This window comes from Lagopus leucura, unplaced genomic scaffold, assembly GCF_019238085.1.
Source record: "Lagopus leucura isolate 7727_CA_CO unplaced genomic scaffold, USGS_WTPT01 Super-Scaffold_100037, whole genome shotgun sequence".
In the NCBI taxonomy this organism is placed as follows: domain Eukaryota; kingdom Metazoa; phylum Chordata; class Aves; order Galliformes; family Phasianidae; genus Lagopus; species Lagopus leucura.
Genome location: NW_024962286.1, coordinates 3,366,548 through 3,392,936, shown reverse-complemented (window position 1 = coordinate 3,392,936; position 26,389 = coordinate 3,366,548). Strand labels below are relative to the sequence as shown.

Here is a 26,389-nt window from a genome sequence, read left to right as displayed (position 1 = left end):
GCTCAAGTCCACAAGTCACAACCACACGGCTTGGTTTCTGTGCTGCAGTGGGAGCCTCGGGCACCTCACAGCTCCCAGGGACACCAAGTCCCCCACACAGAGGGCAGTGCTTCTGCTGCTCCTCCAGTGCCACTTTGGAAGGAGCTTTCTCTGCAAGTGACTAAGCCAGCACTTACGTCTCCTATTTTGTTGTGAGCTAACGCCTTCCACCAACTGCACAATCAGCTCTAACAAGTTGCCCCTTTCATAATTAAAATCCATTAGGAACATGGTGGGAGCCCGCGGCAGCACGCAGCAGGTGCCTGCATCCATCTCCTCCCCTCTCCTAAATTCGGAGCAACCACACATTTTCCCAATTCTGCACTCACGTAAGACAAATATGAGGGCACAGCCAACCCTTCTGCCAAGCCGTAGTGCTTTTTGCTTTGGAGAACAAAGGCAAAATATGAAAACCTCTGCATCCTTAACAGCAAAAGGTGCTGCATCAGACACAAACCGCACCAGAGAGCTTCTCACAGGGAAAGTCAAGCGTGCCAAGGTTTCAAGAGGGGAAAAAAAAAGCCAAAAACAGCAAAGAAGTCATCTTGCTATGTTGGTGACAGCGTTGCTCCTTAGGTTTTGGAGTTTCTTGGTGCATTTTCAAAGCAAATTCTTGGAGCAGCAAATTGCTGCTTCCCACAGTTCTCTCAGCACAAAGCAGAGATCTGCAGCTGCCTGCAAGCCCTGAGCTCCAGGCACTCAGTGACACAGCTCTGCCAAAGGCAAGGTGTGCAGAGATGCTGGATGCGTCCATCACATCTGTCATGGAAAAACTCAAAGCACTTAATGTAGCTATACGTATCCATGGAAAGTGCAGTTAGGTATTAACGAGGTAAGGATCCCTTAGATTCACATCTAACACCTTAACTCTACCAACTCACTGACATGACAGGGCCACTGAAAGCCACTGAGATCAGCAGCAGGACTGCAGACTGTCACCACCCCCTGTGAGCCAGCAGACCTCCATACCCCACCTCACCGAAGTGTTAAAAAGCTGAACTGAATTTAATTCACACTCCTCAGAGCTGAACGAAAAAAAATCTGAAAACGGAGAGCTAAACAATATATTTAAGTTAATAAATTCTTTTTGAAGCCACAAAAACCCTCACGCTATCCCAGATGCTGGGTAAATGCACAGCAAGGAGATGAGCCGGACAGCAACCCAAGGCCACGTCTTAAATTAGCATTCAGAAGGGGAAGCAAATTGAAACGTATCCTGTTGAAATTACCAAACCTAAAAGTTAACCATGCTATTAACAACTCCAGGTTGTAGTTACAAAAATATAAATTCCAGAATTTGGGAATTAAGTGTATGTACAAAGCAGAGATCAAACAGGTCAGCGAGATGTAAGCAAGACAGCTTTGCTATGCAGCATCTTCTAGAAATTAAGCCAAAAAACCACCTGATAAAGGGGCAGTGGAGTTCTACTCTGATTACAACATGAGCTCCTGCAATCGCTCCCATGGTTCTGCTTGCTGTGGTGAAAGCTCCAACCCTACAGCCCTGCAGAAGGGCTCCCTGCCCCCTCCCGATGCTCTTGCTGCCGATGCTGTGCCTCAGTTTCCCCCTAGAGAAGAAGGGGATGTAAGATGACGTTCCATTGGAAGCAGATTCTGGATCTCTCAACAGGCAGAAGTCTGCATATGAGTGCAGAGCATGCAGACAGCCCAGAGCACGTCCTGATGGGGAGAAGCAGAAGCTGAGCCCCACAGCATGCAGGCAGCACCAGAGGCACTGCGTGCCCCACAGCACTGGGCAGCACGCTTTGTTCCAGCCCAGCCATGGGCTCATACCTCTGCACGACCCTGCTTGACGCGTGCGGACACTGAGCACTGCTCCAGCTCCGTTGCTAAGAAACTACCAGGATAGCTTTTTGGGCCCTCTTCATCTATAAAATAACCACTCTGCCCTATGGGAGAACAAATGCAATCTCTCAAGTCCCCCCAGTGCCTTGTTCTCGTTTCTAAATGAACACGGAAGGATGATGGAGGACGCCGGGCGGTGTAAGCCATCTCCATTTTTAAGACGCCCTTGAAAATGAGATGAAAAACATGGTTTCAACAATCAACCGCCGTCGTATTTATTAATCTTCCAAGCAGCAGATTCTTTCCCTGTGGCAACAGTGAGCTGCATGCACGCCTTCTGCCTATTACAGACCTTCCTGTAGGAAACAAAGCACAATACCAACTTCTGCGAGCAACTACCAGGTACTGAGCTTACAGCAGAGCTCAGAGCGTGGCTTCCCGTCCCTGCACTCAAACAGCTTTCTAAGCTGTGGCAAGTGGCCAGCGCAAATATTTGCTGTGTTATTTTGGGGGATCAGCAGCATGGCAAGCACTTAATAGATAAAAATATTCCGCACCAAGGCAGAAAGACGACGAATCCAGAAACATATGGCAGCTCAAGCTAACAAAAAAACCATCATGGTATTGTTAAGAAAAGGCTAACTTATGTGGCAGCTGTGGAAAGATCAAGATTAAGGAAAGCAGTGAAATGGCCCATTTCGAAGCCAAGGTCACCGGTGGGATTTATAGATTTATCCCCGAAGGCAGTCTTTGCTGAACATGAAATGCTGAAATTATTATTTTTTTTCACCTACCCCCACTCCAGTCGGGCTATCTCATCTGCTGGAGGCTTTTAAAATTCATTCCTCTTCACAGCTGGTTAAACAATGGAATCTTTCTGCAAACTAAAAGGACAAAATTGATTGCCCTACACAAACTTTTCTGCACGTATAATTGATTTTTAATTCACTGTCTCATTTCCAAAAGGACTTGACAATAAACTCGGTGCTGCATGTGCAAGATCGATCCCTTGAAACAATGGCTCGGATCAAATTCTGATGCAAGTTAATCACAACCAAAGAGATGGATACCTCTGGTCTAAAAAGCTGGTTTGAAACTCAATTCACCTTCTCTCACCGCATTATTTTCTGGCTGGATTACAGCACATCATTTCACATCTCCTGCAGCTGCAAGCTAACTGTAATTTATGCAACTTTTAAATAACCATTCTGTTTCTCTAGCAGAAAAGCCTGATCCTTCCTCAGTTACTTTTTACTGCTAGAACCGGACGTTCCCATCCTTTTCTCCAGCTACAACTTCCTTCATTCTTAACCTGAACAGAGTCTTTACTGGCCTATGGACTATTTGGAGTTCTGGGTGTTTGCAATATCAATCCTCCATTGAAAATTCTTGATTAACGCACCAGCAGAAAGCACCACAATGAGTCCTGAAGTCAGAAAGCATTCCTAGGAGCTGCTACTACGAAGCCCTGCTTTCTGCTCTTGGTGGATAAAAAATCAAAGCTGAGAGGTAAGCGACACCTTAACCTCCTGGGCCCACCATCACTCATGCTCTGCAATGCCAGCCTCCTTTGCACTCATCCCTTTGGTTTTTTCTTCTTGCCATTTAGAGGCTCAGCTCCCATCTTGCTATGAATCACATTTTCTATAACTGCCACAGAAACAGTAAATAAAATTCATGGTATTTTTGCCCCACTAAGCAGCTCTGTCTTCCAGTGCCTCTGAAAAGCCTGGCTTCAAAGGAGCGAGCAAAGGAAACAAGGTTTTCCTCAGCAGATATTCCAAAAAGGGCAGATGAGAGACATCTGAAGATGATTTGAGGCAAAGAAGCCAGGCAAATAAATACGTGTGTTTTGCATAAGTGATGTCTTGACCAGCTCCACTGGATTACAAATACTCACACACAGTTTGGGAATTAGTTTGCCGTCCCTCGTGATTTTGGCAGAAGGATCTCCACTTGTATTTTATGACAAATGAGCTTGAAGCTGAAGCCAGGTGTGGATCTTTTAACATTCATGAACTTGTAAATCCATGTACGTGGCCAATTAAGGTTTATCGCCAGCAAGGATTAACCATCCCTGCACATCAACGCGAGGGGCTGTTGGAATCTGGGTTGTTTACCTCAACTACTCCACATCAAAAGCGACGTAAAATATTTAAAGGGCAGCATATTTCATGATAAAAGCCAGCTATCAAGGCTGTCACAGCGTGTCACTGGCAGTTCTGCACGGAGACACACAGGTAAAACCTCCTTCCTGGGGAACGCTTTGTGTTTTGAGAGTTTAACATGGGACCGAGGGGAGGAGAAAAGGGAGGAAGAATCCAAGCTCCAAGAATCCAGTAATGCAGAGCTGCCACCTGCCCTGGACTCCCTTAACTTTGGAACACCATCCTGAGTTGTGAAGGCCCCATCAGTGTTCTTCATCATCAACAGCTCCATGCTAATGAGGAGCACTGTTCCATGCAGCAAAAGCCTCCCTGTGCAACAACTGCAACACGCAGCAGCAGTGAACTCTGCCTTCAGCAAGCATGCATAAATAAACAGAATTAATAACTACCCAAGTGTGGACGGGTGACTTAATCTGTTTCGATTCGATGCAGCTCAGCCTGAGGCTTTTGTGTTATTTAAAATGTGTTCATCATGTTTAATTAAAAACCCAATAAACTAGAGGTTCTTTTAGTCCTGATTTGTATTTCTCTCTCCCCTAAGCCATATTGATTTGGGTGCTACTTTTGATAAAAAGGCAGAAAAAAAGCACATTCTGGATATAAACAAAACAGGAGAGCGAATCAGCAGAAGAGCTGCACAAAGAACTGGGCTGTTTCTGCCACCACCCCCAGCACGTAAGGCACAGCAGAATCGAACACCACTGAACTGACAGAACTTAAGATGAACCCTGTGCTCTTTGTAAGGACAGTCGTTTGATGGTTACCTACGGCATCAAAGCGCCGGGCACACAAAGCTCACTTATGGACCTGGTGCAAGGGTGGGCTCAGGCCTGTACCAAACAGCACTGAAATGCTGAAAGCTGCTTTCAGAGCTCATCTGGCCTCACGAGGGTGGAAATCCCATTAGGACATGTTTTCTTGTGAAATATTTCCACTGAAACCACTTCAGAAAACATGGGTGTTTCAATCCCACCTAAACCGAAAGCACCAAATGACTGCGGTTCCAGGCCTGGCATCTGGGAAAGCAAAGCAGCACATCCTCGAGACAAGCTCCAGAGTTTAAATAGAGGTGCTCACAGTTTTAGGCTCACTGCAGCCATCCCCCAAAGACAAAAAGCTCTGAACTCAATGTTTCAAAATACATTTTCAATGTAACTTTTTTGAAATGTTTCCAACTGGAAAAGATGAATTGCCCGGCACCACGCCATTCCTAATAGGGATTTTCTGACTGCTGGTATCAAGAACGCCTGGATTCCATCACAGATGCACACTGAGCCATCTTCAGAGGTGCAAGTGAGATGCAGGTAGAGTTCATTTCTCCTGCATGAGAAGGCACAAGGCACTGCCATCAGCTCCAGCCCAAGCACTGCACCTACCTCATACTGCACTGCTGCCTGCTTGCAGCTCAGCACCACCAGGTCTGACTGCTGCTCCGCAGGGCACTGGTGTTAGAAGCCAAGCTCTGCTCACCCAGCCACTGCTGGGATGGATGCTGTATGGTGGAGCAACAGCTTTGCAAACAGGAAGCAGCTGCTGCTCAGTCTGCTCATAGATGCATCAGAGCAGAAGTTGCTTCAGCCGGCTCGATGAGGCAGCAGGGAAGACTGGTTTTCACAGCACACCCCTGAATTTACATACAGGAATGAGGAAGGTTAAAAATAGCCAAAGGTTTAGAAACCCAAGGGAGACAGCAAGCCTCCATCTTCATATTTACTGAGCCTGCCATTTAATTCAATCACTGGTAAATTTTACCCTCTATTTAATTTGATCTAAAGATCTGTAAGCACTTCATCAGCAGCAAAAATAACTTCCATCCTTTATTTTAATCAGTCCCGATCACCGCGAGGCAGCTCTGACGGAGTACTTTGGTCACAGGCAGCAAAGTAGGCTTCATTAACAAGAAAGGCTCAGTCTTTAGGCAACACGTGGTCCACAACAACAGTTAAAAGCTGGCTACAATAAATGCGAGCCGTTGGTACGGTGTTATATCATAAATACTATTAAGTGCCATGGAGGGCTGTGCTGGATAAAGCCAGGCTATCACATGCACAACCAAATGAGCCTGGGGAGGGAAGGAGAACACCAGCACAGCTCTCACAGCACAGAGCTCCCCCCCAGACCCAGCTGAGGACATTAACCAGTCAGAGCTCAGTACTGATGCAGTACCTTCCTGCTTAAGACAAGTTACAGAAATTAACCAGGCAGTTCCCTGTTGGGCCACAGGAAAAGATTAAGCCCAACACAAACAGGGACACGGTTTGGATCTGGGTCTTCCACTTTCCTTCTGCAAAACACACTGGCGTAGAGTTGCCGTGCAGCTGTAGCACCCTGCATGTCACACGGGAAGAGCTTTCCTCAGGTTTGCAGAGCCAGCAGCAAGGAAACTTGCCTTGCAAGCCCCAGGAAGGCTCAGGAGTACACTACAGCTGCTTTAATCTGGAGTTTTCTACCAACTGCCAGGGACAAACAAGCTATGAAGTTCTGCAGGTGGAGCTTAGCTGTCTATAAATAAGAGCACAGTTTGATCTTTGGCTCTGCTGAGGCTGGAGGACTGCCAAACGTTTCTGGAAACTTGGAAGGAACAGAACAGGAACAAATATGATAAAATGAGCTGCGACTGACAATGATTTATAGAGTTAATGATCATTATTCTGTACTCACAGGGTCTGCGCTTTCAGAGTCATGTTTCACTTCTCAATAAACTTCGCTTTTTCTTATTTGTAAGGTTTTATTCCTATCATTTAACGTTGATCAAAACCCCTGAGCTGCAGCAGCTCTGACATTCTCCGCATAGTGCAGCTGATGGAAACCACAAGGAGAGCGAAAAATACTCTGCACAGAAAAAGAGGAGTTGGCAGTGCACAATTCAACCGCCCTACGGAAAGAATGCGTGCAGAGAACACAGGGAAGAGCAGCCGAGTACAAACACACCGAACACAGGAGGTATTTGTTCCAGCAGTCCTGCCCCAAACAAAATGCCCTGTGGTGACAAGATGACCGACAGCCTTATTAGGAAGCTGTGTTCTCAGCTTTTTTACTCATCCTCTCCTCGCTGCTCTGCTGGCACACCATCCTCTGCCACTCCACCACTTCAGGCGCTCTCCTAACCACAAAGGCTCTCTGTTGCATTTCAGACCAAGCCTGCTTCAAGACGGTTCTGCAGCCCTGCCTACCCTCATCCAGCTCTTACCAAACTGAGGGGGGGAGTTGCTTTTCTGTTTTACTGCACACCACAGCCTAATTACTGACCTACAAAACAGCATTTCTCCATGTTCTCAGGTTGTGCACGCCGTGTGCAGCGTGCTGGGGAGGCACATCTCCTTACAGCTTACATCTCACACAAACCCACCGCGTTGAACGCATTCAACGTCGGCCTTAACGTGCACAATATTTTTAGGCTGCGATCCAAACGAACTCGGTCAGCACTTTTGTGCTGATGGGCAGCAACAAATGCACAAGCATTTCTCTGCTCACAACCAGACAATGTGAGTGCTGGCTTAAGCCACAGGGTGTGATAAACCAGACTGCCAGAAAATGCAGCTTTTGCAAGAAATGCAGCAAATATTGCTATTTAGTCCTCAGGAATAAGAACTGGTTTGCTTACGAGCTGCCAGCAACTTAACAATCGACTACTTGCTCCCAACCTCACGTGATTTATTGTTGTTTACAAGCCTACCAAACACTTCACTTTTATAAGCACAGTTGCATTATATCATACCTATAAAAATTAAGCCAGCAGCAAACTCACAACCGCAGCAATTAAACTGCAGAACAAACCAACCACAAGGAGAAGCACCTTTGCCTTCTTAATTTCTGCACAGATACCATCTCCCCCAAATTCCAGAAAAAGACAACCTCAAACCAATACCCACAGGGTATGCAACTACCTGCAAGTGCTATAGAGAAGAACCAGCACTGAATGAGTGCAAATCCCGCAGCAATCTCAGCTCCCAACCATGAGATTGTAACACTGCACTGGTATTTACCCCAAATCCATCGTGTCCATACATTATTTCAGATGTATCTTTGGATAAGATGGCTGCCCTGTTTTCAGCAGAGTTTTGGGGCCTGACAGCTTCTGCATACCTGAATGTAAATAGCGATGGTGTGATCCCACCTTTCGTCTTACCTTCTTTTGCTCTGTCCTTTGGCAAAGGCTCATTCATCAAGAACTAAACAGTCTAAAATTGTCTAAACTAAAATTGTCAGGAAACAATTCCTAGTATCTCATGTGAGGGGGAAGGAGGGACTTAACCTCTGTGCAGGGGAAACCCTGCTATCTAACCTCCCTTTCACCAGCCTGTGCTGGCGCTGTAAGCCTCCTCCAACACCAGCAGGTCCAAATCAGAGACAATATGTAATGTGCTTTCACCTCCTGTCCTACTTCAATTAATGAACGGGGCCAGCCTGCCTGGAGGTGAAAGCAGAAGTTAAACTGAGAGCCCAGAGGTTTTCCAGCTGTTCTCCTACCCTACAGAGTCCTCACAAAGTCGCTCAACCTCCTCCCCTCCTCCCAGCATAAGGAGGATCCTCACGAATCTCTGGAAACTGAGCGAGGATCCACCAACCCAGATTCGTGCAAAACTTCATCCTGTGTGACAAATTATTTGCCTTATTTCCCATAAAAGTGACATTAAAAAAAAAACAAAAGAAGAGAAGGAACACAAACTGTAAGGCTGAAGGGAATATAATTCGTTTCCCTACCACTTCATCTTCAGTCCAACACTTCTCAATCAGTTTGGGCACAGGCTTCTTCACCAAGCGCTGCAGGGCTTTTCCAGCATCGTAGTTACTTTCATGTAGCTGAAATATAAAGACAAACACAACGTTCAGTGGAATCAGCAGTGATCTGATAGAGGAGAAAAGCACTCCAAGGGGCCACATGAGATGCTCTACACCTCGTTATTTCTACTGTTGATATATGAACTGAAATTTAAACAACCTGAAGGTAATTATCGTTTTATTAGTAGAAGAGACAGCATTGAAACAAGTTTGTTTTCCTCTTCCTTCCTGGATTTCTCCCAGATGATATTTGAGGCCGCTGAAGATTTTTGGTTGACTTTTCAAAATGCATCTTTCACATCAGAAACTCCAAGGAAACCTCACACAGCTCCACCACACTCCTTCCCAAAAGGAGCTGCCTTTTATGCAGCAGCATTTTGTTTAGATCAGTGCAGCCAACTGGAAGCACCAACACACAGGAGGGATTACAAGCCACGCAATGTCAAGTTTACCATCCAGAAAGCTCTTCTGACAGATTTGTATTGCATTGCAAAGACCAGTGCGTGGTTGAAAGACATATATGGAAAAGAAACGATCGCTACAGATGAGTACAGGAAGGCAACTAGGGATGTCTAAGTTGACATTACCATTTCAGATGGTCACAGCCTACAGCGTACCCTATTTTCTACCATAAAGTAGATAGCTATTTGATCAAACGCTGTCTGAAGCAGGCAGCAGGCATTTAAATCAGGGTGAAGGAGAAAAAACAGCCACACTGGGGGGAAAAACATTTAGCAGTGAACCATGAGAATCTCCAGCTCTGAACTTGTGATAGAAAACACATAGCAGGCCCCTGATTTATTGCCTGTCCTACCCTCCAAGTACAGTGGGATTTAAGAAACCCAGAGGACAAGTCAGGAGCCTGCTCTATGTCTTCTGAAAGTGATCTAAAAGAAGACGACACAGTGCTGGGATGACAGAAACTGATTTATCTCCCCCCACCCGGAAGAATGATTTGCATGCAAACTTCCCTATAAAGGGAGTCTATAAAAACAAGCAAGTTATTCTAACCAAGGTGAACACCAAAGTTATTGACCCACAGACTGGGTAACCAAAATATGACTCCATACACTGATTACCTCCTGCTATTCTTCTTGCCCAGAATTTATTCCAAGCCCTTTGCATCCCACTCTTCCAAAGCATCCATGCTGCTATTCCAGCAGCCCACTGCCCTCAGGCAACATTTCAGCAAGTACAGCTCCTGAACTTTTCCCAAGACTGGAGAACTGAACAGGGATGGAGATAAAATTACTGAACAGTGAGGAGCTATTAACTACTTTGTCACTATTAATGCAGCTACACCAAAACCCGACTGCAGGAGCAGAAAAAAAATATCTCATTCTTCTCATGTCAAAAGGCTCAAATCTTAGACCTGAATTCTGCTTCCAACAGAAATAGCATGAGATTGCTTTCTTACTGCTGCTCACTTCAGCTTCCTGCACCTCAGCCAATTCAGAAATAGTGATTATGAACATCTGACAGCATTTGCAGCCCTCCCCCACCCAGGCCACCTCCAGGATGTGATCTCCTGTTTCCCCTTGGTCCAGCTCACACCATCAGCTCTGTGGGGCACAACAACTTTTCCATCCCAAGTCTTCATACTGAACGCCGTGGTGTGGATCAGAGACTCCTGAAAACTGCAATAAGGAAATCATTCCAACTAATTACCATCAAGTGGAGGTGATTCCTATCAAGAAAAGGAAAGACTTGTGAATCAGGATAGATAGGAGGGGGAAAAGCAAATCACTGACCCTACGAGGTTTTTATTTTACTGAGACTAATAACAGCAATTAATTTCCACTGAAAACCAGTTTTGAACAGTTGTCACAGTAAATGAAGTCTCAGAAAGGTTTGAGCACTGACTCTGAAGGCCACTGTACAAAAGCTGCAGAAGGAATGAAAGCAAATGGCAACGGAGTTCATCTGAGAGGACACACGCAGCAAAACATGGGCATGAGGGATGCATGCAAAATGCTTCCTTCAGCAGAACCCCCCAGTTCTGAGCCACAGAGCAGAACAGCTGAGCAGGGCTCTGCAGCTGTGGGGGCAAAACCCATCTGTGCAGTGCCCACTTCTGCACCCTGCCTCGTCCGCTCACACCGCTGCAGGCTTTTATTAGCTGGTGCAACTGTGAACACCCTTTTTTATTGAGAAAGTGAACTTATTGCAAAAAAAAAAAAATAAAGCCATAAGTGGGCAGGAAACTTCCCAGGCTGCAGTGCCCATCTCACACCAGGCACTGCAGGCTGCTGCAATGGGGCTCTTTGCAAGGCGGTGGCATTGTGGGCACACAATTGTCCCTGTTACTTCACCAGCATCTCAGCGTTCTGCCCATGGATGCCACAGAACAGACTGTGCCATTCTGCACAGCCAGTCCATCTGCAGTACAAAGCACGCTAGGAATTGCTTTTCCTTGTGAAGTCTCAATGTTATATTGGAAATAACAGCTCATTTATTCTAGTCGCTGTGGAATTTCAGTTCCGAGTAATTTCGTGCTCCTTTGTAACACCTGCAAGCTGAGTTTCCAGAAAACAACTCAATAAACAATCCCTCCTGAACACCTGAAAGAGGCCCAAAGCCACACAAGACAGCAGTCAGCTGCAAAATCAGAAGCATCCTCCTGCATGCACAGCTCCTGCGAGTGGGATGGAAGCCTCATCAGCTGCAGCAAAGAATCAATTGGCACACTGGGCTGTACTGAGCACAGACTGGCTCAAGTCTTCTAGTAACAACAGGAACAGCTCTTGAACTGATAAGGTGCTCTCACCTCCTGCAAGTCACCGAGGCGTTCAGCATTTGCTTATGCTTGAGGGACTTTTCTAAAGAAAGCTACGTGCTTCTAAGAATGAAAGGTCACTGCTGGCAAAGACCTCTGACAGCGATATGGAATGTGGGTTTAGAACAAACAGCTGCATTTGCTTGCCTCAACATTCTTCCCTTACCACCAGTTGAAGTCAGGCTCACATTTGGAGCTGAGACCAATACTGCACTGATACTTTGCCTGGTAATATAATGGGAACAAGGAAGAAAACTAGATCGGAATCATTTCCCACTTACTCGAGCATTTGATTTGGCACCTGTACAACTTGTACTCCGTGCAGCAGATCCAACCATACGTACATCACAGAAGGGCCAGCTGCCAGAAGTCATTTCATGGCACACCAGGGCCACCAGCAGCACATCCTATCGCCAGCCATCATCTGAGAGTGCTTCATGGAGCCCACTGCCTCCAAACCCACTGCCACAGCTGACATTTCCCTGTGTACAACAGAGCATCCCAACACACAACCTACCAGTACAATCTCCATGCCACTGGAGCAGGGATGTACCCCTGCATAAGCCCCAGTGATAAGAGCAGCAGCCAGGCAATGCCCACACACAGCACAAATATTCAAGCAACACTATTTTAAACAGCTTCTATAACCTTTCTTTTTTTGAAGCCTCCTATGGTATGCACTACCTGAAGACAAGAAAATAAGTCTTTTCTATAAAGCATGCACTGATTTTTCTCCTCATCTTCACTCCAGCACTGGGAACACATCCATCCCAACATCAGGAGGACTGTTGGCTTTGCCAGCTCACCTTGCAAATGCTTTTCCCCCAGCACACGCCACCACCTAGAAGATTTTTCACCTCGGCAATCCAGCAGTGTTGATAGCAGTGCTTCTGTTCCCTCCCCCTCACAAAACACACAGCAGTGCCAAAGCCTCTGTGTATCCAGGAGGGGATCTTCACTCTGCCAGCAGCACCTCCCTGAAAACGTGACTTTTACAGAGGGGAAAAATGCTTTAGGAAGCACCAGGACAATGCAGCAAAAGGAGATGTGTGTTTCTGGGCAAGAGCCAGAGTTAAATCTGCTTCTTTCAGCCTCGCTGACGGATCCTTCTCTGCTGATTGCCTTTGGTCATTTCATACATATAAACGCTTTATTGGCAAGCAACTTGAACATATAAATAACAGCTAATGATGACTGCCTATGGTTTAATTAACTTCTGGATGAACTTGTCAAGTATTGCTATAAACACGAGATTACCATCCTGTCACCATGAGAATTACTGTTTTCAGTGTTAAAAAATCTGCCATCTGAATTCCAACCCGCTGTGCTGTGATGTATGTACACAACTGCAACAAAAGGAATCGACACAAATGTACTCACACCTTCAAACAGAAAATAAAGCCATTTCTGCATCGCTGGACCAGATTTTAGATTAAAGGCATTCTGAAAATGCACATATCCTGAAAGCCCATTTATATTCCAACAGCCATTAAACAACTCTGGATCACAGGGAAGCCTTATTAGCATCAGAGCTGCACATTACCACAAGGCTTCAAGTTTCCACCGCCGCCTCTCAGCTCAGCTGCCATTTTCTGTCTGTGTGATGTTGCAAATAAATTCTCCTTTTGGCATGGCTCAGCTGTCAGGCACCTCTGTTCAGTAATGAACCCATGAATTACATCTTGCAGCTCTGACATCTCTGGTCTCGCTCATCAAAATATTGTTCTTCAATTGTAATTTATAACTTAATTTAAATGTCCCTTTTACTGTGACCTTTTTAGATCAGAATGGCATTGCATCTGGCAGCTTCTCCTTCGGCAAGGCATCCCATTGCAATTACAGTCATTATGATCCCCGTTGAAAAGCCCATCTGAGTTAGGCTGCATTCATGCTACAATATTAAATAATTGCAGTCCATTAAGTACACCGTTAGATTCCAGAGGCCTCTTCTCCAAGGAAAAATTGCTACCATACAGTAATACTGTATTACTGAGCTGCTTTCAAATAAACCCAGAACAGCCAATAAAGCAGAAGGGATTGTTCATGCAGAACGCATCTGTGGGGATGCAGATCTGTCTCCCCTTTCCAGGGCAGCACGAGAAGTCAGGGATCCTCAGCAGCCAGGCACAAATCATCACTCATTGGGCACAGACACAAAGCCTGACCTGCACACAGGAGGTAAATGCTACCGATGCTGCAAGAGCATTTTCAGCCTCGAGTCACACAGTTGAGTCGAAAGACATTTTTCAGTGCTGTCAAGCAGGACACGGCAGCAGAATCATAAAAGAGAACAGTATTTGTCTGGTTCTGCGTGGAAATATTTACATAACAGCCTGACTTAAGCACCAGCCATCAACGCAGGCTTCAGAACACTGTGATCATTAAGAGGGATTCGTTCCTCTCACTGAAGCGCACCGAGGTCAGGATGCGCAGCTCTGTACAGCCACAGCCAGCTTAACAAGGTAGGAAATGAAGAGGAGAGAAACAAAAAAGGCAGCAAGGAAAGAGGAAAGAATGACTGCTTTGTGGCTTGAGCAGCCAGACCCGGACAAAGAACTGTGGGGGCTCCCTCTGGTGCCCAAGGACAACAGGAGCCCAGAGCCCCCAGGCACCCAACCTCCCACCTGCAGCCCAGGGACCCTGCTTGGCCATGGTGCCATCCCAGCTCAGGGAAGAAATCCATGTAAGACCCCAAAGTGCAAGGCTAAGGATGGGCATAACTCACACACCAGAGGGGCTGTGCTTCCCAGCACACCAGGCACCGCACAGCGTCACCCCAGCAGCTGGGAACACAGACTAGGCCAAAAGAAAAACTAATAATAAGAAATGCTAACATATATTTAAGTAATTTTTAATGCTTTCAACCTTGTCTGTAGTTAATGAACAAGAAAATCTTGTCCAAGGGCAAGTTAAAGCAGGGAGTAATTTGTCTGGGTGACATCTTGCTTCAAACTGTATTTCCTACCACTGATATTACACTGTCACATTTGTCACTCATAATGACACGCTCCCGTGTAGCACAGTGGTACGAGAAGCCAGAACAACATTATCAGCAAAGAGATCTGCACAGCACCAGCTGATGATTGCTTCATCTTCCTTCCACGCAGCAGGACACAAACCCAGGTGCTGGTACCTTCCTACCCTATGAGCACAGAGCTGCTGGATCTTTGATTTTCCCAACGAAAATAACATGCACTGAGAAATGACACAAACTCTGACTCATTCCTAGGGACAGTTGGCATAATGATATTTCCAGCTGTTTTTCTAGGCTCCACAGAACTGATTCCCTCACTTCTTCCTGCTCTAATGCCACTCATTTCCCCACCACAGGAGTACAGCACAGGGACAGAGGACCCATAGCATCAGGAGACAAGGCAGGCTGAGCTGCCCATAGCCATGGAGCGTGCAATGCGTGCCCCCAGTCACAGCAGCAGTGAAGGCAGAACCCTGAGAAGGAATTACGATCTGGAACTCTGCATGACAGGCTGCAGGCTACATGCATGTGTTCAGAGACATTGATCCACAAGTAAAACTTGCTGGCATCACAGCTGGCCATTTAAAAAGCCAATTCCACAACATTGTCTTCCTTGTATAGTGGAGAACCAAGCAGCACCAGATGCTTTCTCACAACAAACACATCATTAGGGCGGGCCATGCACTTGCAAAGAGAACATAGAGCAAAATAAGACAGTTAATTCAACTGGCCTGACTTGGAAAGGGGATGATTGCTAAGGAGTTCCTCATTTCAGTTAGTGTGCAACTGACACAGCAAACAAAAAGCAATAGGCTCATTAAGTCCTGGCCATCCTGCATGATTTCCATCAATCATCCCCACGGATATCTCATACAGATGGGGTTCTTGGGGGCTTTCTGATGGTGCTGTGATGCTATGATGGGCGATGCCTATCCACACTCCGAGTCCAGAAGGAGTAAAGGAGACAAAGTGCATTACTAGAGGGTATTAATTACAAAACTTTCACACTAACCATGCTGGCTCTGAGAATACAATATATTGCCCACAGTGACTCAAAGCAAGGCTTGGGAAGAACTCAAATTACCATTTCCATTTCACTTATTCAGGAGGGTTCTGGCTCAAAGCAATGTGCAGGTATCTTTTTTGGGTAACCCCAAAGGAAAACCTCCTCCCCGAGGGCTACAAAATCCCAACAGCCAAACCACGGAGCAGGAGTTGGAGCCCACCTGGACTATGAAGCACCCTCACCTCGAGGAGCTGATCTACACACACATACATTGCGCTGTGCCTTCCACGATCTTCATTTCTATCTGCTGTAATTAATGATAAATCATTCCAGGGGCTACTGCAGCTGTTATTACAGAAATAAAACACTACCAAAGTAGCTTGTCAAGATTGATTTATACCAAGTGCTGCTCTGAAGTTTATTGGATTTCCATAATAAGAAATCATACCGCATCAATTTGTTTCCATTAATCTGCTGGGTTACACACCATAATTTCTAAACAAAAACACAACTTAGTGCAGGGTAATTTTCTCAGAAGTTATTTATCAGATAAATCTGATACTTGTTTTAAAGAGAACAGAAAGACAGAACAACAAATTGCCCACCTAAACCATTCTGTTGGCAAAAGAGTGGACTCTGAGCGATCACTGATTTCCATGAATATCCTCCCTATAGGACTAGGGCCCATAGGAAAGCATTTCTCCAGAAAAATTTAACCTGAGGAAGGAAAGGTAAGAACAGCACTTGTGCACAGACCAGAAGCAAGATTAAATCAAACATCATGCAAGCCCAAGGACTTTGCTGTTCAGGTTAACATGAGATGACTAGAAAACCACTACAGGGTAAGCCTTCCTGCCATACGTTAAGATGTGATGTGTGAGGGAAGCCATGATAGAGTCAAAAGAACTCTGCCAACAGACAATCTAGCTTCCTAAATGAGTTACACTGCGAGTCTGTGTGATGCTTTTGCTTCAGAAGTGTGAAACTCCCCCACTCCTGAGATGAATCAGCAGCGGCTTTCTAAAACAGACATGCACCAGAAATACAGAGAGAAAAGGATCGGAAGAACAGAAATAAAATCTATCAGGATGAATGGAAGGCTCAGATGAAGAAGTCTACAAGTACAACTACAGCTCCATGGCTCCCAAGGGATTAAGGGGGCTAATTAAACTCGATAGCGAAGCAGTGAAGTTAAATGAATTTTCTGCAGTAGTCTTTTATTATAGATGACAAGGGGAAAGAAATTCCAATTCCAAAAGCTCTTTGATGATTATTGGCCTTAACAGAGATTTGAGTCTCTAAGAAGGATGTTAGGGAACAACTCAGAATGCTTGGGAGCAGTAAGCCACCAGAACCAGATGGCACCCATCCCAAGGGGAAGGAAGGAAACAAAATGTAAAGCAGATGAGAAACTGCAGAGGAGGCAGAATACAGACTAGACAGCAACTCCTCTCAACCAGCATCGCAACCTCTAACACGCTGGTTGTCTCAAGCAGAGGAGCAAAGGACTGAGATTGATGGATTCGTCTCAGTTGTGAGGTGCACTCTGAAGAAATAACACTTGACTCTGCAGATCTAGAAGTGAGAACAAACAAGCATTTAATTGGGGTACAAAAATTTGTCTTAGATTTTAGCTGGTTACACATGGGTGTACTGACTGTATTTCAGTAATCTTGCAGAATAAGGATTAAAGCACTGCTGCCTTTTACAAACACTACAGAAGTATATTTTAGATATTCTCTTCCACCCTCATCTGCTGGAATAAACCAAACTGACGCACTCCAAGAAATGCATGCAACTAAATGCAAAGAGAAATAAAATCTAAACAAAGCAAGTGCTTTTGGTAAGCTAATCTTACACAAGCAATGACATTCACATTAAGAATACAGCAATTTAACAAGAGTGGGGATACTGAGGTACGTACACCTAAGCACAGACCTGACATCCTCATCATGGAGCTGAGCACCTGGAAGCTGCAATACAGCTCGCACACACTAACCTTGCTGCAATGTTCTGAATGCAAGTCTCACGTGCTGAGATGCTTTACTGAAAGAAGCAGTAAAGAATATTTAACAGCAGTGATTAATTTGATATATTCAGCTCCAGTCACTTTAATAAGAGCAAAGACCAACATGCTTACAGCGCCCTTTCTCTAAACAAACAGATTATCTGGTCTCTGTTGCAATGATCATCACTCAATTCCTGATGGGCATCACACCTGTCTGCAAGCTTTTAAGAACCTTATAAATTAACAGCTAAAATGATGCAACTGTAAATAATGAAACCCCAGCAAGCAGAGGCAGACATAACAGTGTGGTACCCAGCACCAGCCACTCTGCAGGAGGACAGCATCATGGGGTTTGGTTGGAATCACTAGGTGCTTTATTTTCATCTAATTAAAATAATTTTTTGAGCCACAGGCATTGTGAGCAAAGTGACATATGAGTCACAGTGCTGGACACCGAGACAGAATATGCTTCAAACTATTTCTAGGAAAGGATGGCTTTAAAAACAAATCTGAAGCCACACATCATATCCTCCCTTGGCACTTCCACAAGAAACATGCTGAACTGAAGCTGCTCCCAGCCCTACCAGCTGTACACGGGCTCTGTACATTTCCATTGCCACTGCCTTTAAAATGCTCTACAGATTTAGGTAGAAACTCATTCAGCAACAGGCACATCCCATCCTCTCCACAGTTTTCACAAGTGGATGTGATGAGAAATGTAGCCCTTAACCATGAGAACAGGACAGAATTCAGGTCCAAGATAAGGAAAAAATCTCTTACAGTGAGGCTGGGGAGGCACTGGAAGAGGCTGCCCAGGGACATGGTTGATGCCCCATCCCTGGAGACTTTCAAAGCGAGGCTGATTGAGGCCCTGGGGCTGTGGTATCCCTGCTCACTGCAAGGCAGTTGGACTAGATGGCTTCAGAGGTCCCTTCCAACTCTGAGGATTCTATGGTTCTGTGAAATAACCTTTGTTCTCCTACAGCTAGAAGCTGAATGAACAACAGCCAGGGCAAGGGTTAGCTGGGTGAGCAGCCACTCCAGCTGGTGTAATTGGCTCCAGTAGCTTCCCATAATGAACATCCACATGCTCATCTTAAAGGCACCACCCAGAAGTTTGTTGTTGTAGTTAGGATCTGTGGCTTGCATTTGAATAAAGTTCAGAGTTAAGCCAGTATCATACTCACATTGTGATCCCCAAATCCACTTTAGCCACTAAATATTTCATGAATACTTTAAGTAACACAAGACATAAATGGGAAGACTGCTCGTCCTGACAGGAGTTCTGTATACTTACTGTATTGAGTGCATTAAGTGTAGTGTCGTCACGGGAGGCTGCAACACAACCATCTTCTGTGGATCCTCCATCACACATGCCTGCAAAAGCTGCCATGCTCCTTTATAGTTTGAGGGGAAAAAAATTGAAATTTTCTTCAGCTTCTGTCTGATGCACACGTCATGCAGTACACTACAGTTACCCCTTAAATCACACATTTCAAGGCCCTGACATACTGCAGAAACAAGTAAAGTAAAACGAGGCATCACACGAACAGACCCATGTCACCTCAGCATGGGAAATAACTCCAATGTAAAGTGGGTTTTATTAATTAAAGACTCTCCATTGCACTCTCACCACGGACTGATCAGAATTATGAGAGACAGAAGCTATAGGCACAAGGGCACAGTTTTGCCAAAGACAGCAAACTTGCTATTGCTAATTTAGTTGCATTATGTTATGAAGCTGATTTCAATTGCACGTTCCTGACATCTCTAAATTCTTACAAAGGAATAATAATTCATTTACTCACATTCTGAATTATGAGGCCCACTGGCATTAGAAATCTAATATTTATTTATCTGGTAAATCTAGCAGGCATGTCAGAGGTCTGCATAAGACTGAAACACAAATTAAGGCTCATTCAGAAAAAAAAATAGCCTCTGAGGGATCCTACCTGTGCTGTCACAGTTAATCCACAATTAGCAATTACTTCCTTTGTGCTATAGCATGTGTTTTCTCTATCATGCTGCACACGCTGCTGGCTGCGGGTTTTCAATCCAAAAGCCACAGCCAACAGCAAGATTCTGTGCTGGCCAATCACCAAACCAGCACTCCCTTGTATTGCACAGTTAACATCCACACCAAACCAAAATCTAACAAAAAGGAACGGCCACAGTCAACTGTTGCAGAGATGTGGCAGCCCACACGTCCATCCTAAAGACATGGGAATCTTGGCTCTAATTACCTTGCTGCCCTAAGGTACATAAGTAAGTCACAGTCGTTGACTCCTGGCATCCACACAAGTTCTTCATGCTGTGTCACTGTGTCACCATCTGGGGAAGGAAAGGGCTGCAGATCAGGAAGCTTAGCCTGGGAGAAAAAAAAAAAGAGTTCATACAGACATTACAGTTGTTAACACTGTGTGTCACACATGTAGCCCCCTGCTATACAAAACTCAAATGCTGTTTGACAGTTCACTGGGAAAGACAGCTTTGTCTTGTCCAAAAGGTGCTGTTGCAACTCTGCTTGCCAGGCTACAAGGTACCAGCATGAAATAAGGCAAGAACGTGGCTACCATGTGTTTTATTGTAATACCTCAGTCAAAAATACGCCGCACATCTGAAGTGGAGTTGAAAACAAAGTCATCAGTAAATTAACAAGAACTCAAAGTGACAAAGAAATTCTCTGAAAGTGAGACAGCTCAGTGAAACGAACTCTGCCACTAAGCATACACTGCATGCAGGGACCCAATTAGCATCTTTAGTCATCGACTGCAATGGGATGAGATAGCTGAGAGCCTCCTCAGAAACGGCTTTTAAGCCCCGTAATTACCTCCTGTACTTACAGCACTAAACATATTTGAGAAGCAACATTTACACATAGCCAGTAATTACAAGTCACAGGTTCAGATGTCTTTCATGTTCTGCTCTTTAATCTGTACTTTACTTTACTTCTTCCTTGGGCAAGTGGGCACGTCCCTGACCTTCTCTTCTGGAAGAGATGCATTACAACTGAGCCTTATATCAGCACGAGGCTGATCTCTGACAGCTCTGCATGCTGGCAACTGCCTTCCAGCACCAAGGTGCTTCCACCAACACTTGCTCATCCTTCTGCGTCCTCAGAAAAAGCTGAATGTAGAGATGCTCCTAAGAGAGGCTTCCTTGTGAACACCTCTGGTTAGCTGCTAGCCAGAGCTTTTCTCAGGACACTGAGTGGAGATCCACCACCCCTCTCCTCCCCTTCACAAAACTCAGATCAGCACTTTATGTGCATCCCCGCCTGCTGCCATGATATGAGCGTAAGGTATCTGCATGTGTGTCAAAAGGAGCAGCACCCTACAGCACTGTAAGGAGAAGAAAGGCAGAACCCACTCCTAGGGCCTCAGGTTTGGTTATGGATGCTTCTGGATCTGCACAAACGAGGCCAAATCCAACCACCAGCCACTACTATCCTGAAGATTAAACTTCTTACTAAGGAACAGCTGAAGAACCTCCTGGAGGTGACAGTACCAGCAACACTCAGAACAAAAGAAGTATGGATCAGAACAGGAATAAAAGTAGTATGGAAGTTTAAAACACTGAGCCAGCAGCAGTATTCTGTATCAGTGGACCTTCCTTCTGCATACTTTGCCATCCATACCTGCACCTGATAATTACACCTCACAGTATGCCTGATTGCTACCTGCCAAAATATTACCTGACAGTTTGAAATCAGAGTCGTTTCGGAGGTATCGTTTACAGCACTCTTGTTATGAGTGATGAAAATAATAATACAGATTCAATTGCCAAGAACTCTCCTCCTCTTACAAAGCACCCTGGAGGATGTCACATGAGTTACACAAACGATTCCTATCAATAGTCGTTAAACAAGACTGAAAATGAATCCCAAACATGTGGATGCAAAAACACAGCACTTGGACAGTACCTTTATTTTATAATCACATAAAAAGTTTCTGATAAATACAAGTAAGATATAAAATGTGGCTTGCTATTGAGTGTGCATGTAAGAAACACAGGGCAGCGATCCCCCAGAATCGCCATGCCTCCCAGCTGAAAAGAATTTAGGCTCTTCTACATCCAAACGATGAGGGAAGCAGCAGAAGTATTCTGTATCAGTGGACCTTCCTTCTGCATACTTTGCCATCCATACCTGCACCTCATAATTACTTAGAAGTAAAGTGGGCAGCAGCAAACCTCCTGCCTGAAGGAGGAGGCAGCAGCATGGAGCTGCCAGCACATGGGGCCTGTTTAGAAAGAGGTCTGTCCCTGGCAGCTGCCACACTGCTCTCTTTAAGCACAACACGGTCCCACTGATTTCTGTGCTGAAGCACCACGGTTGCTCAATCCCTGCTGGACATGCAGACAAATGAAGGGAGCATGCACAGGCTGCAAACAAAAGCACAGGTCAAGGAGGAGATGCAAAGCCACAGGCAGCCCTGCACGGAGCACAGCCACACACACAGCAGGGAGAACAAAGCACAGGGAATCCTGCACTAGGGCAGTATTAGCTCTAACAAGGGGCACGCCTGTGTCCTGCATTGAGAGATGGACACAAGCAGGTATGCAACTGCATCTCAACACACTCGTGGTTCAGGAAAATCTTCAGCAGGTCTGAAGTCTCCCAACCCTGGAAATTCATCCTGTGTTTCTCCAAAACCTGCACTCTCTTTGTTCACTTCTAATAGAACTTCATTTTGCTCTCCACTGACTCCAGAGAAGAACTTCAAACGTCCCAGGCAGCATTCTCCTAACTCAACTACTTTATTAAAAATTAAAAGAACTACTTTGAATATAATTAGAAACCAATACTAAAACGTTTTTCAGTGATTTACTAACACGTTGCTAGGTGAAAGTTAGCTGAGGATGCATTCACTCCTATCTCCACGATGTGCCCACGATAGCTGCTTTCTGCTCTCTTTTCTTCCTAACTTCCAGCAGCTATTTAGATTCCTTCAACCTGATTCTGGAATCGATCCAACACTTTCACTAGTGAACAAAACCACGTAAGCAGCAACATTTGACATTGAACAATCTCGTCAGCTAAGGAGTTCTAAGGAACTCATGATTAACCTCAGAAGCTCGTTGTCTTTGAGCGAATACAATTCTAAGTGTGCACTGAACAGGGTAAGTGCCTAGCAGCAAGTCCTGCAGCTATTCAAGTACAAACAAAATCCCTTACCTGATGACTGGGTCCAACTCTGATTTCACCTTGGGTACTGTTTAGCCTCCTAATATAAAAAGAAAAACCAGTAATGAGAAAGAATTATGATTAATGAAACCTGGGATAATGGCCTGCATTTCTGTCATTGTATTTCCAAAGCAAATGGAAAAGAAGCAAAAATAACACATTCTTTAAAAGAAAAAAAAAAAGATATACTCAGGAACATGACAGGCCACACTGCAAATGGCAAACAGCAACAGGACAAATCTGGAACTTTCAGTCCCACTGTTAGGACAAGGTGGAGGTCACTCCCAAGCACGACGTGAAACCACAGCAGCAGGAAAGCATCGGGCAGTGATGCTGCAACACACATCTCCTCCTTTCTCGTGTTTCCATGCAATATAGAAATAACACTGATATCAGAGAGCCTCTACAAGCCCTCCCAGTGCCCCAGTGCCCAGGCAGCACCTCACCTCTGCTACAGCTACAACCCCAGAACTGCCCACTGCAACGCCAAATCCGAACGCAGACGACATGCAAAGCACAAGCTATCAACAAGCACACAGGGATGGATGCCTTCCTTATGAACACCTTTATGGACATTTTCTTTCTAAATAATCTGTTAAGGAGTAATTTGAGTTGCTCATGTTTGAATAGCGGAGTTTTGTGTTAGCAGAATCTGCAAAAAATAATCCCTCTTCCAGATGAGCTCTGGAAAACCATTCAAGAGTTATTCTGTCATTCCGAATAATAAAACACATTTTTCCTCCCATGTTTTGTACAGAATTACCAGGGAACCGAGGATGAATAGAACTTTATCAGTGAAGTCTGCCCTTTATTACCATATAGACAGCAGGAAAGCACACCACCAGCATTTCTTATTCAACCCTGCTACGTTCGTGGTGATGCGAAGTGATGAAGAGAAATGGTTTACTTTAAACCACAGAAATTCAAACCCACAACCAGGAAAGTGCCAGCCCTGCACCAGGCTAACCACCCAGAGCAGCACACACTGCTACATGTTAAAACCAGAGGGCTTTCTGACATGGATATCTGCGTGCCTTGTGAACACCTGCAATGTACTTTGACGTTCTGAGATGAAAGCGCACACTGAGCTTCACCTCACGGATCATTCTGAGATCTTATTCCCAAGTGGGGAAGCTACAGCAGTGCATGTGAACAGACCTTATCAAAGAGAAGGATAGGAGGACCTGTCAGGCAGGAACTGAAACTGGTTTTGTAACTCAGCCCTATGCTGTGGTGCCTGCACGATGCTGCCATCCTGGTACACCAACCTGCTCTCCAGCAGCATTGCCAGAAGGCTCCTGAAAAGAACCTTCTCCAATGGATACTTGTGTGAGATGTGACCTGACACTGTCCTCATGTTTTCAGGTTATGCAGGGAAATGGTTGAACTCAGAGAGCAGGGTTTGTATTTACAACCAAGTTATAAATGAAATGTGCACTTTTACAGCTGTAATGTGTGAGAATTCTTCCCTGTAAGGCACGAAAGGAAAGGCAACAACAAATGCTGATGCTCTTGCTTTACTCCCAAGCAGGGTTCTAAACAGGTTCTAAAGCCATACACATCTCTGCTAGTCACTGCAAGTCAGGCTTGAGACATGTCTGTGCAGTTCCTGCCAGCTACCATCCTTCACCCCAGCCAAAGGCTGCTGAAAAACAGAACCTATTTGTGCAAAGTTCACAATTTTTGGTTTAGGTAGGGGAAAAAAAAAACAACAACAACACTCCAAATTCTCCCCCAAACTCCCAGTTCCTTCGTTTGCAAGACACTGAATATTAATAATGCAGCATCTCAGAATCGAGACTGCACGTGCCCTAGCATCCATCCTACGAGGAACTGCAAAGATAACAGCAAAATCTTGGATGGGGTGATTCTTGTAGCTGTGGCAGGGGAGAAACGGCCCTGTGTGCCCCCATCACCCAACTCAGCATCTGCTGATGGCATTCCCACCCCAAGGGGACCCCAGGGAGGTAAGGGCTGTGCAGAGCAGTGAGCACTGGCAGGGGGTGGTCAGACCATGGGAGCTGCTTGCTGCAAGGGGGCACAACGTGTCCAATACTTTCAGACAGTTTCTGTCTCCCCAGGAACGGATTTGCAAACGGAAAGAAAAATTCTTGCTATGGAAACTAAAACGTACCATAGAGTTGTGAGCCAAATTATATTGGTGGAGCACAATTACAATAATGATGGCAAGGCGATCTGTGTTTATTCTATGGGAAGGAAAAAAAGAGGACCCAACACGGTATATGAAATCTGACACAAAAGAAACCGATGTAACAAAGCAGTATCCATAGCAACAACAACTTAATATTTCAGTCCTCTTCAGCTGCAGTGGATTAAATATAATGACAAGATGTTCCCTTTGAAAAGTAACCTGTTGCCATGGCAACGTTGTATTCTGAAAAGTAAACAGGGGCTGGTCAGGGAGAGATGGAAGCCTGCGACGGAATATCAAAGAGGCAGAAACCTCTCCAGCAGAGCAGGGCAGCTCCAGCACCCACTGATCCCAGCAGAGCACAGCGACGTGGGTCAGCTCCAAAGGCTTGGTCCCTGTGGTTCTAAGGAAAGGGGAGGTTGGAGGGTCGGGGCCTAGAGCAGCACTGCAGAGAGCAGTTCAGAGGTGAAGCAGAGAAAGGAGCAGCAGGAAGGCTGCCAACAACAGGTCCTGCAGTGAAGGAACACGCCTATCATCCCGTTATCATCCCAGGTAAGGACCGTGGCATGGTGAGCAAAGGGGCTGAGCTGCCAGGGAGCAGCCAGGCCAGCAGTGAGGATGGCTCAGGATCAGGCTCTGCAGCACCAACCGCTCTTACCGCACTGCCACAGCCATATGGAATTCAATGCTGCAAATCTGCTGCAAAATCCCAGAGTTCAGAGGCAGAAGCTAAACGCTTTTGTGGGTTTTCATGCACAGCAGTTTTCTGCACAGCCCCAGCTTTGAGCTGCCCTCGATGCGAGCACAAGGCAGTGCCCCAGCGCAGCACACCCCACAGGCTCCATGCTTCTGAGAGCCAGCAGGCAGGGAGCAGACCTCCCAGGTCAGGGGTCACACGTAGCCAGGGGAGCCTTTGAAATGGCACTGCTGCTGCTTTCATGCTTTCCCTTTTACCATTGAAATACAGCAAGGAATGTGCTATGCACTAATTGCACTGCTCTGCCCTGCGATGCAGCAGCGTCCCGTGCCATTCCTGGTCTAATCATTCTGATCCCACGCACTGAGGTGCTCTGTAATTATGCTAGAAGGATGCTTCAGAATGAAGATTTAAATGCATTCATTTTTCCCATCTTCTGCACAGCTCTCTCTAAGGGTTTTCAAAACCTGCTTTCTAAAACCCATTCCCTACTGCAACAGGTCCATATCACTTATGCAAAAGTAACTAAAAAACAAAAAAAGAAGTTGAAGATGGGAAACCAGGAGTGCCACAACCTCAGCAGCAGCCCTCCCCATCCCAATGCTCTTTAGAGGGACGAAAAAATGACTGCAGACCAACCATGGTGATCACGAATGAGCTTATGAGGGCTCGAAGTGTGGCTGCCTCCCCCCCCCAGAGCCCCACCTGGCAGGATGTTCTGCCTCACACTGCCCTGTGCAGCACAGCCAGGCCTCACACCGCAGCACCAGTCTTTGCCTGCTGAGCAATAATGGTG

The 26,389-nt window shown here is 45.6% G+C and overlaps 1 protein-coding gene across 4 annotated transcripts in view; it reads right to left on the bottom strand.

Annotated features, from left to right (window-relative positions):
* Nucleotides 1-26,389, bottom strand: part of RERE (arginine-glutamic acid dipeptide repeats) — a 167,690-nt gene that overhangs the window by 49,240 nt on the left and 92,061 nt on the right. For all 4 annotated transcript variants that reach the window (XM_042883408.1, XM_042883410.1, XM_042883409.1 and 1 more), the window contains 4 exons: nt 22,736-22,784; nt 19,803-19,927; nt 18,857-18,956; nt 8,718-8,816 (listed from right to left, as the gene is read on the bottom strand). In XM_042883408.1, coding sequence (XP_042739342.1) covers nt 8,718-8,816; nt 18,857-18,956; nt 19,803-19,927; nt 22,736-22,784 — 373 coding nt within the window. The remainder of the gene's footprint in view (nt 1-8,717; nt 8,817-18,856; nt 18,957-19,802; nt 19,928-22,735; nt 22,785-26,389) is intronic.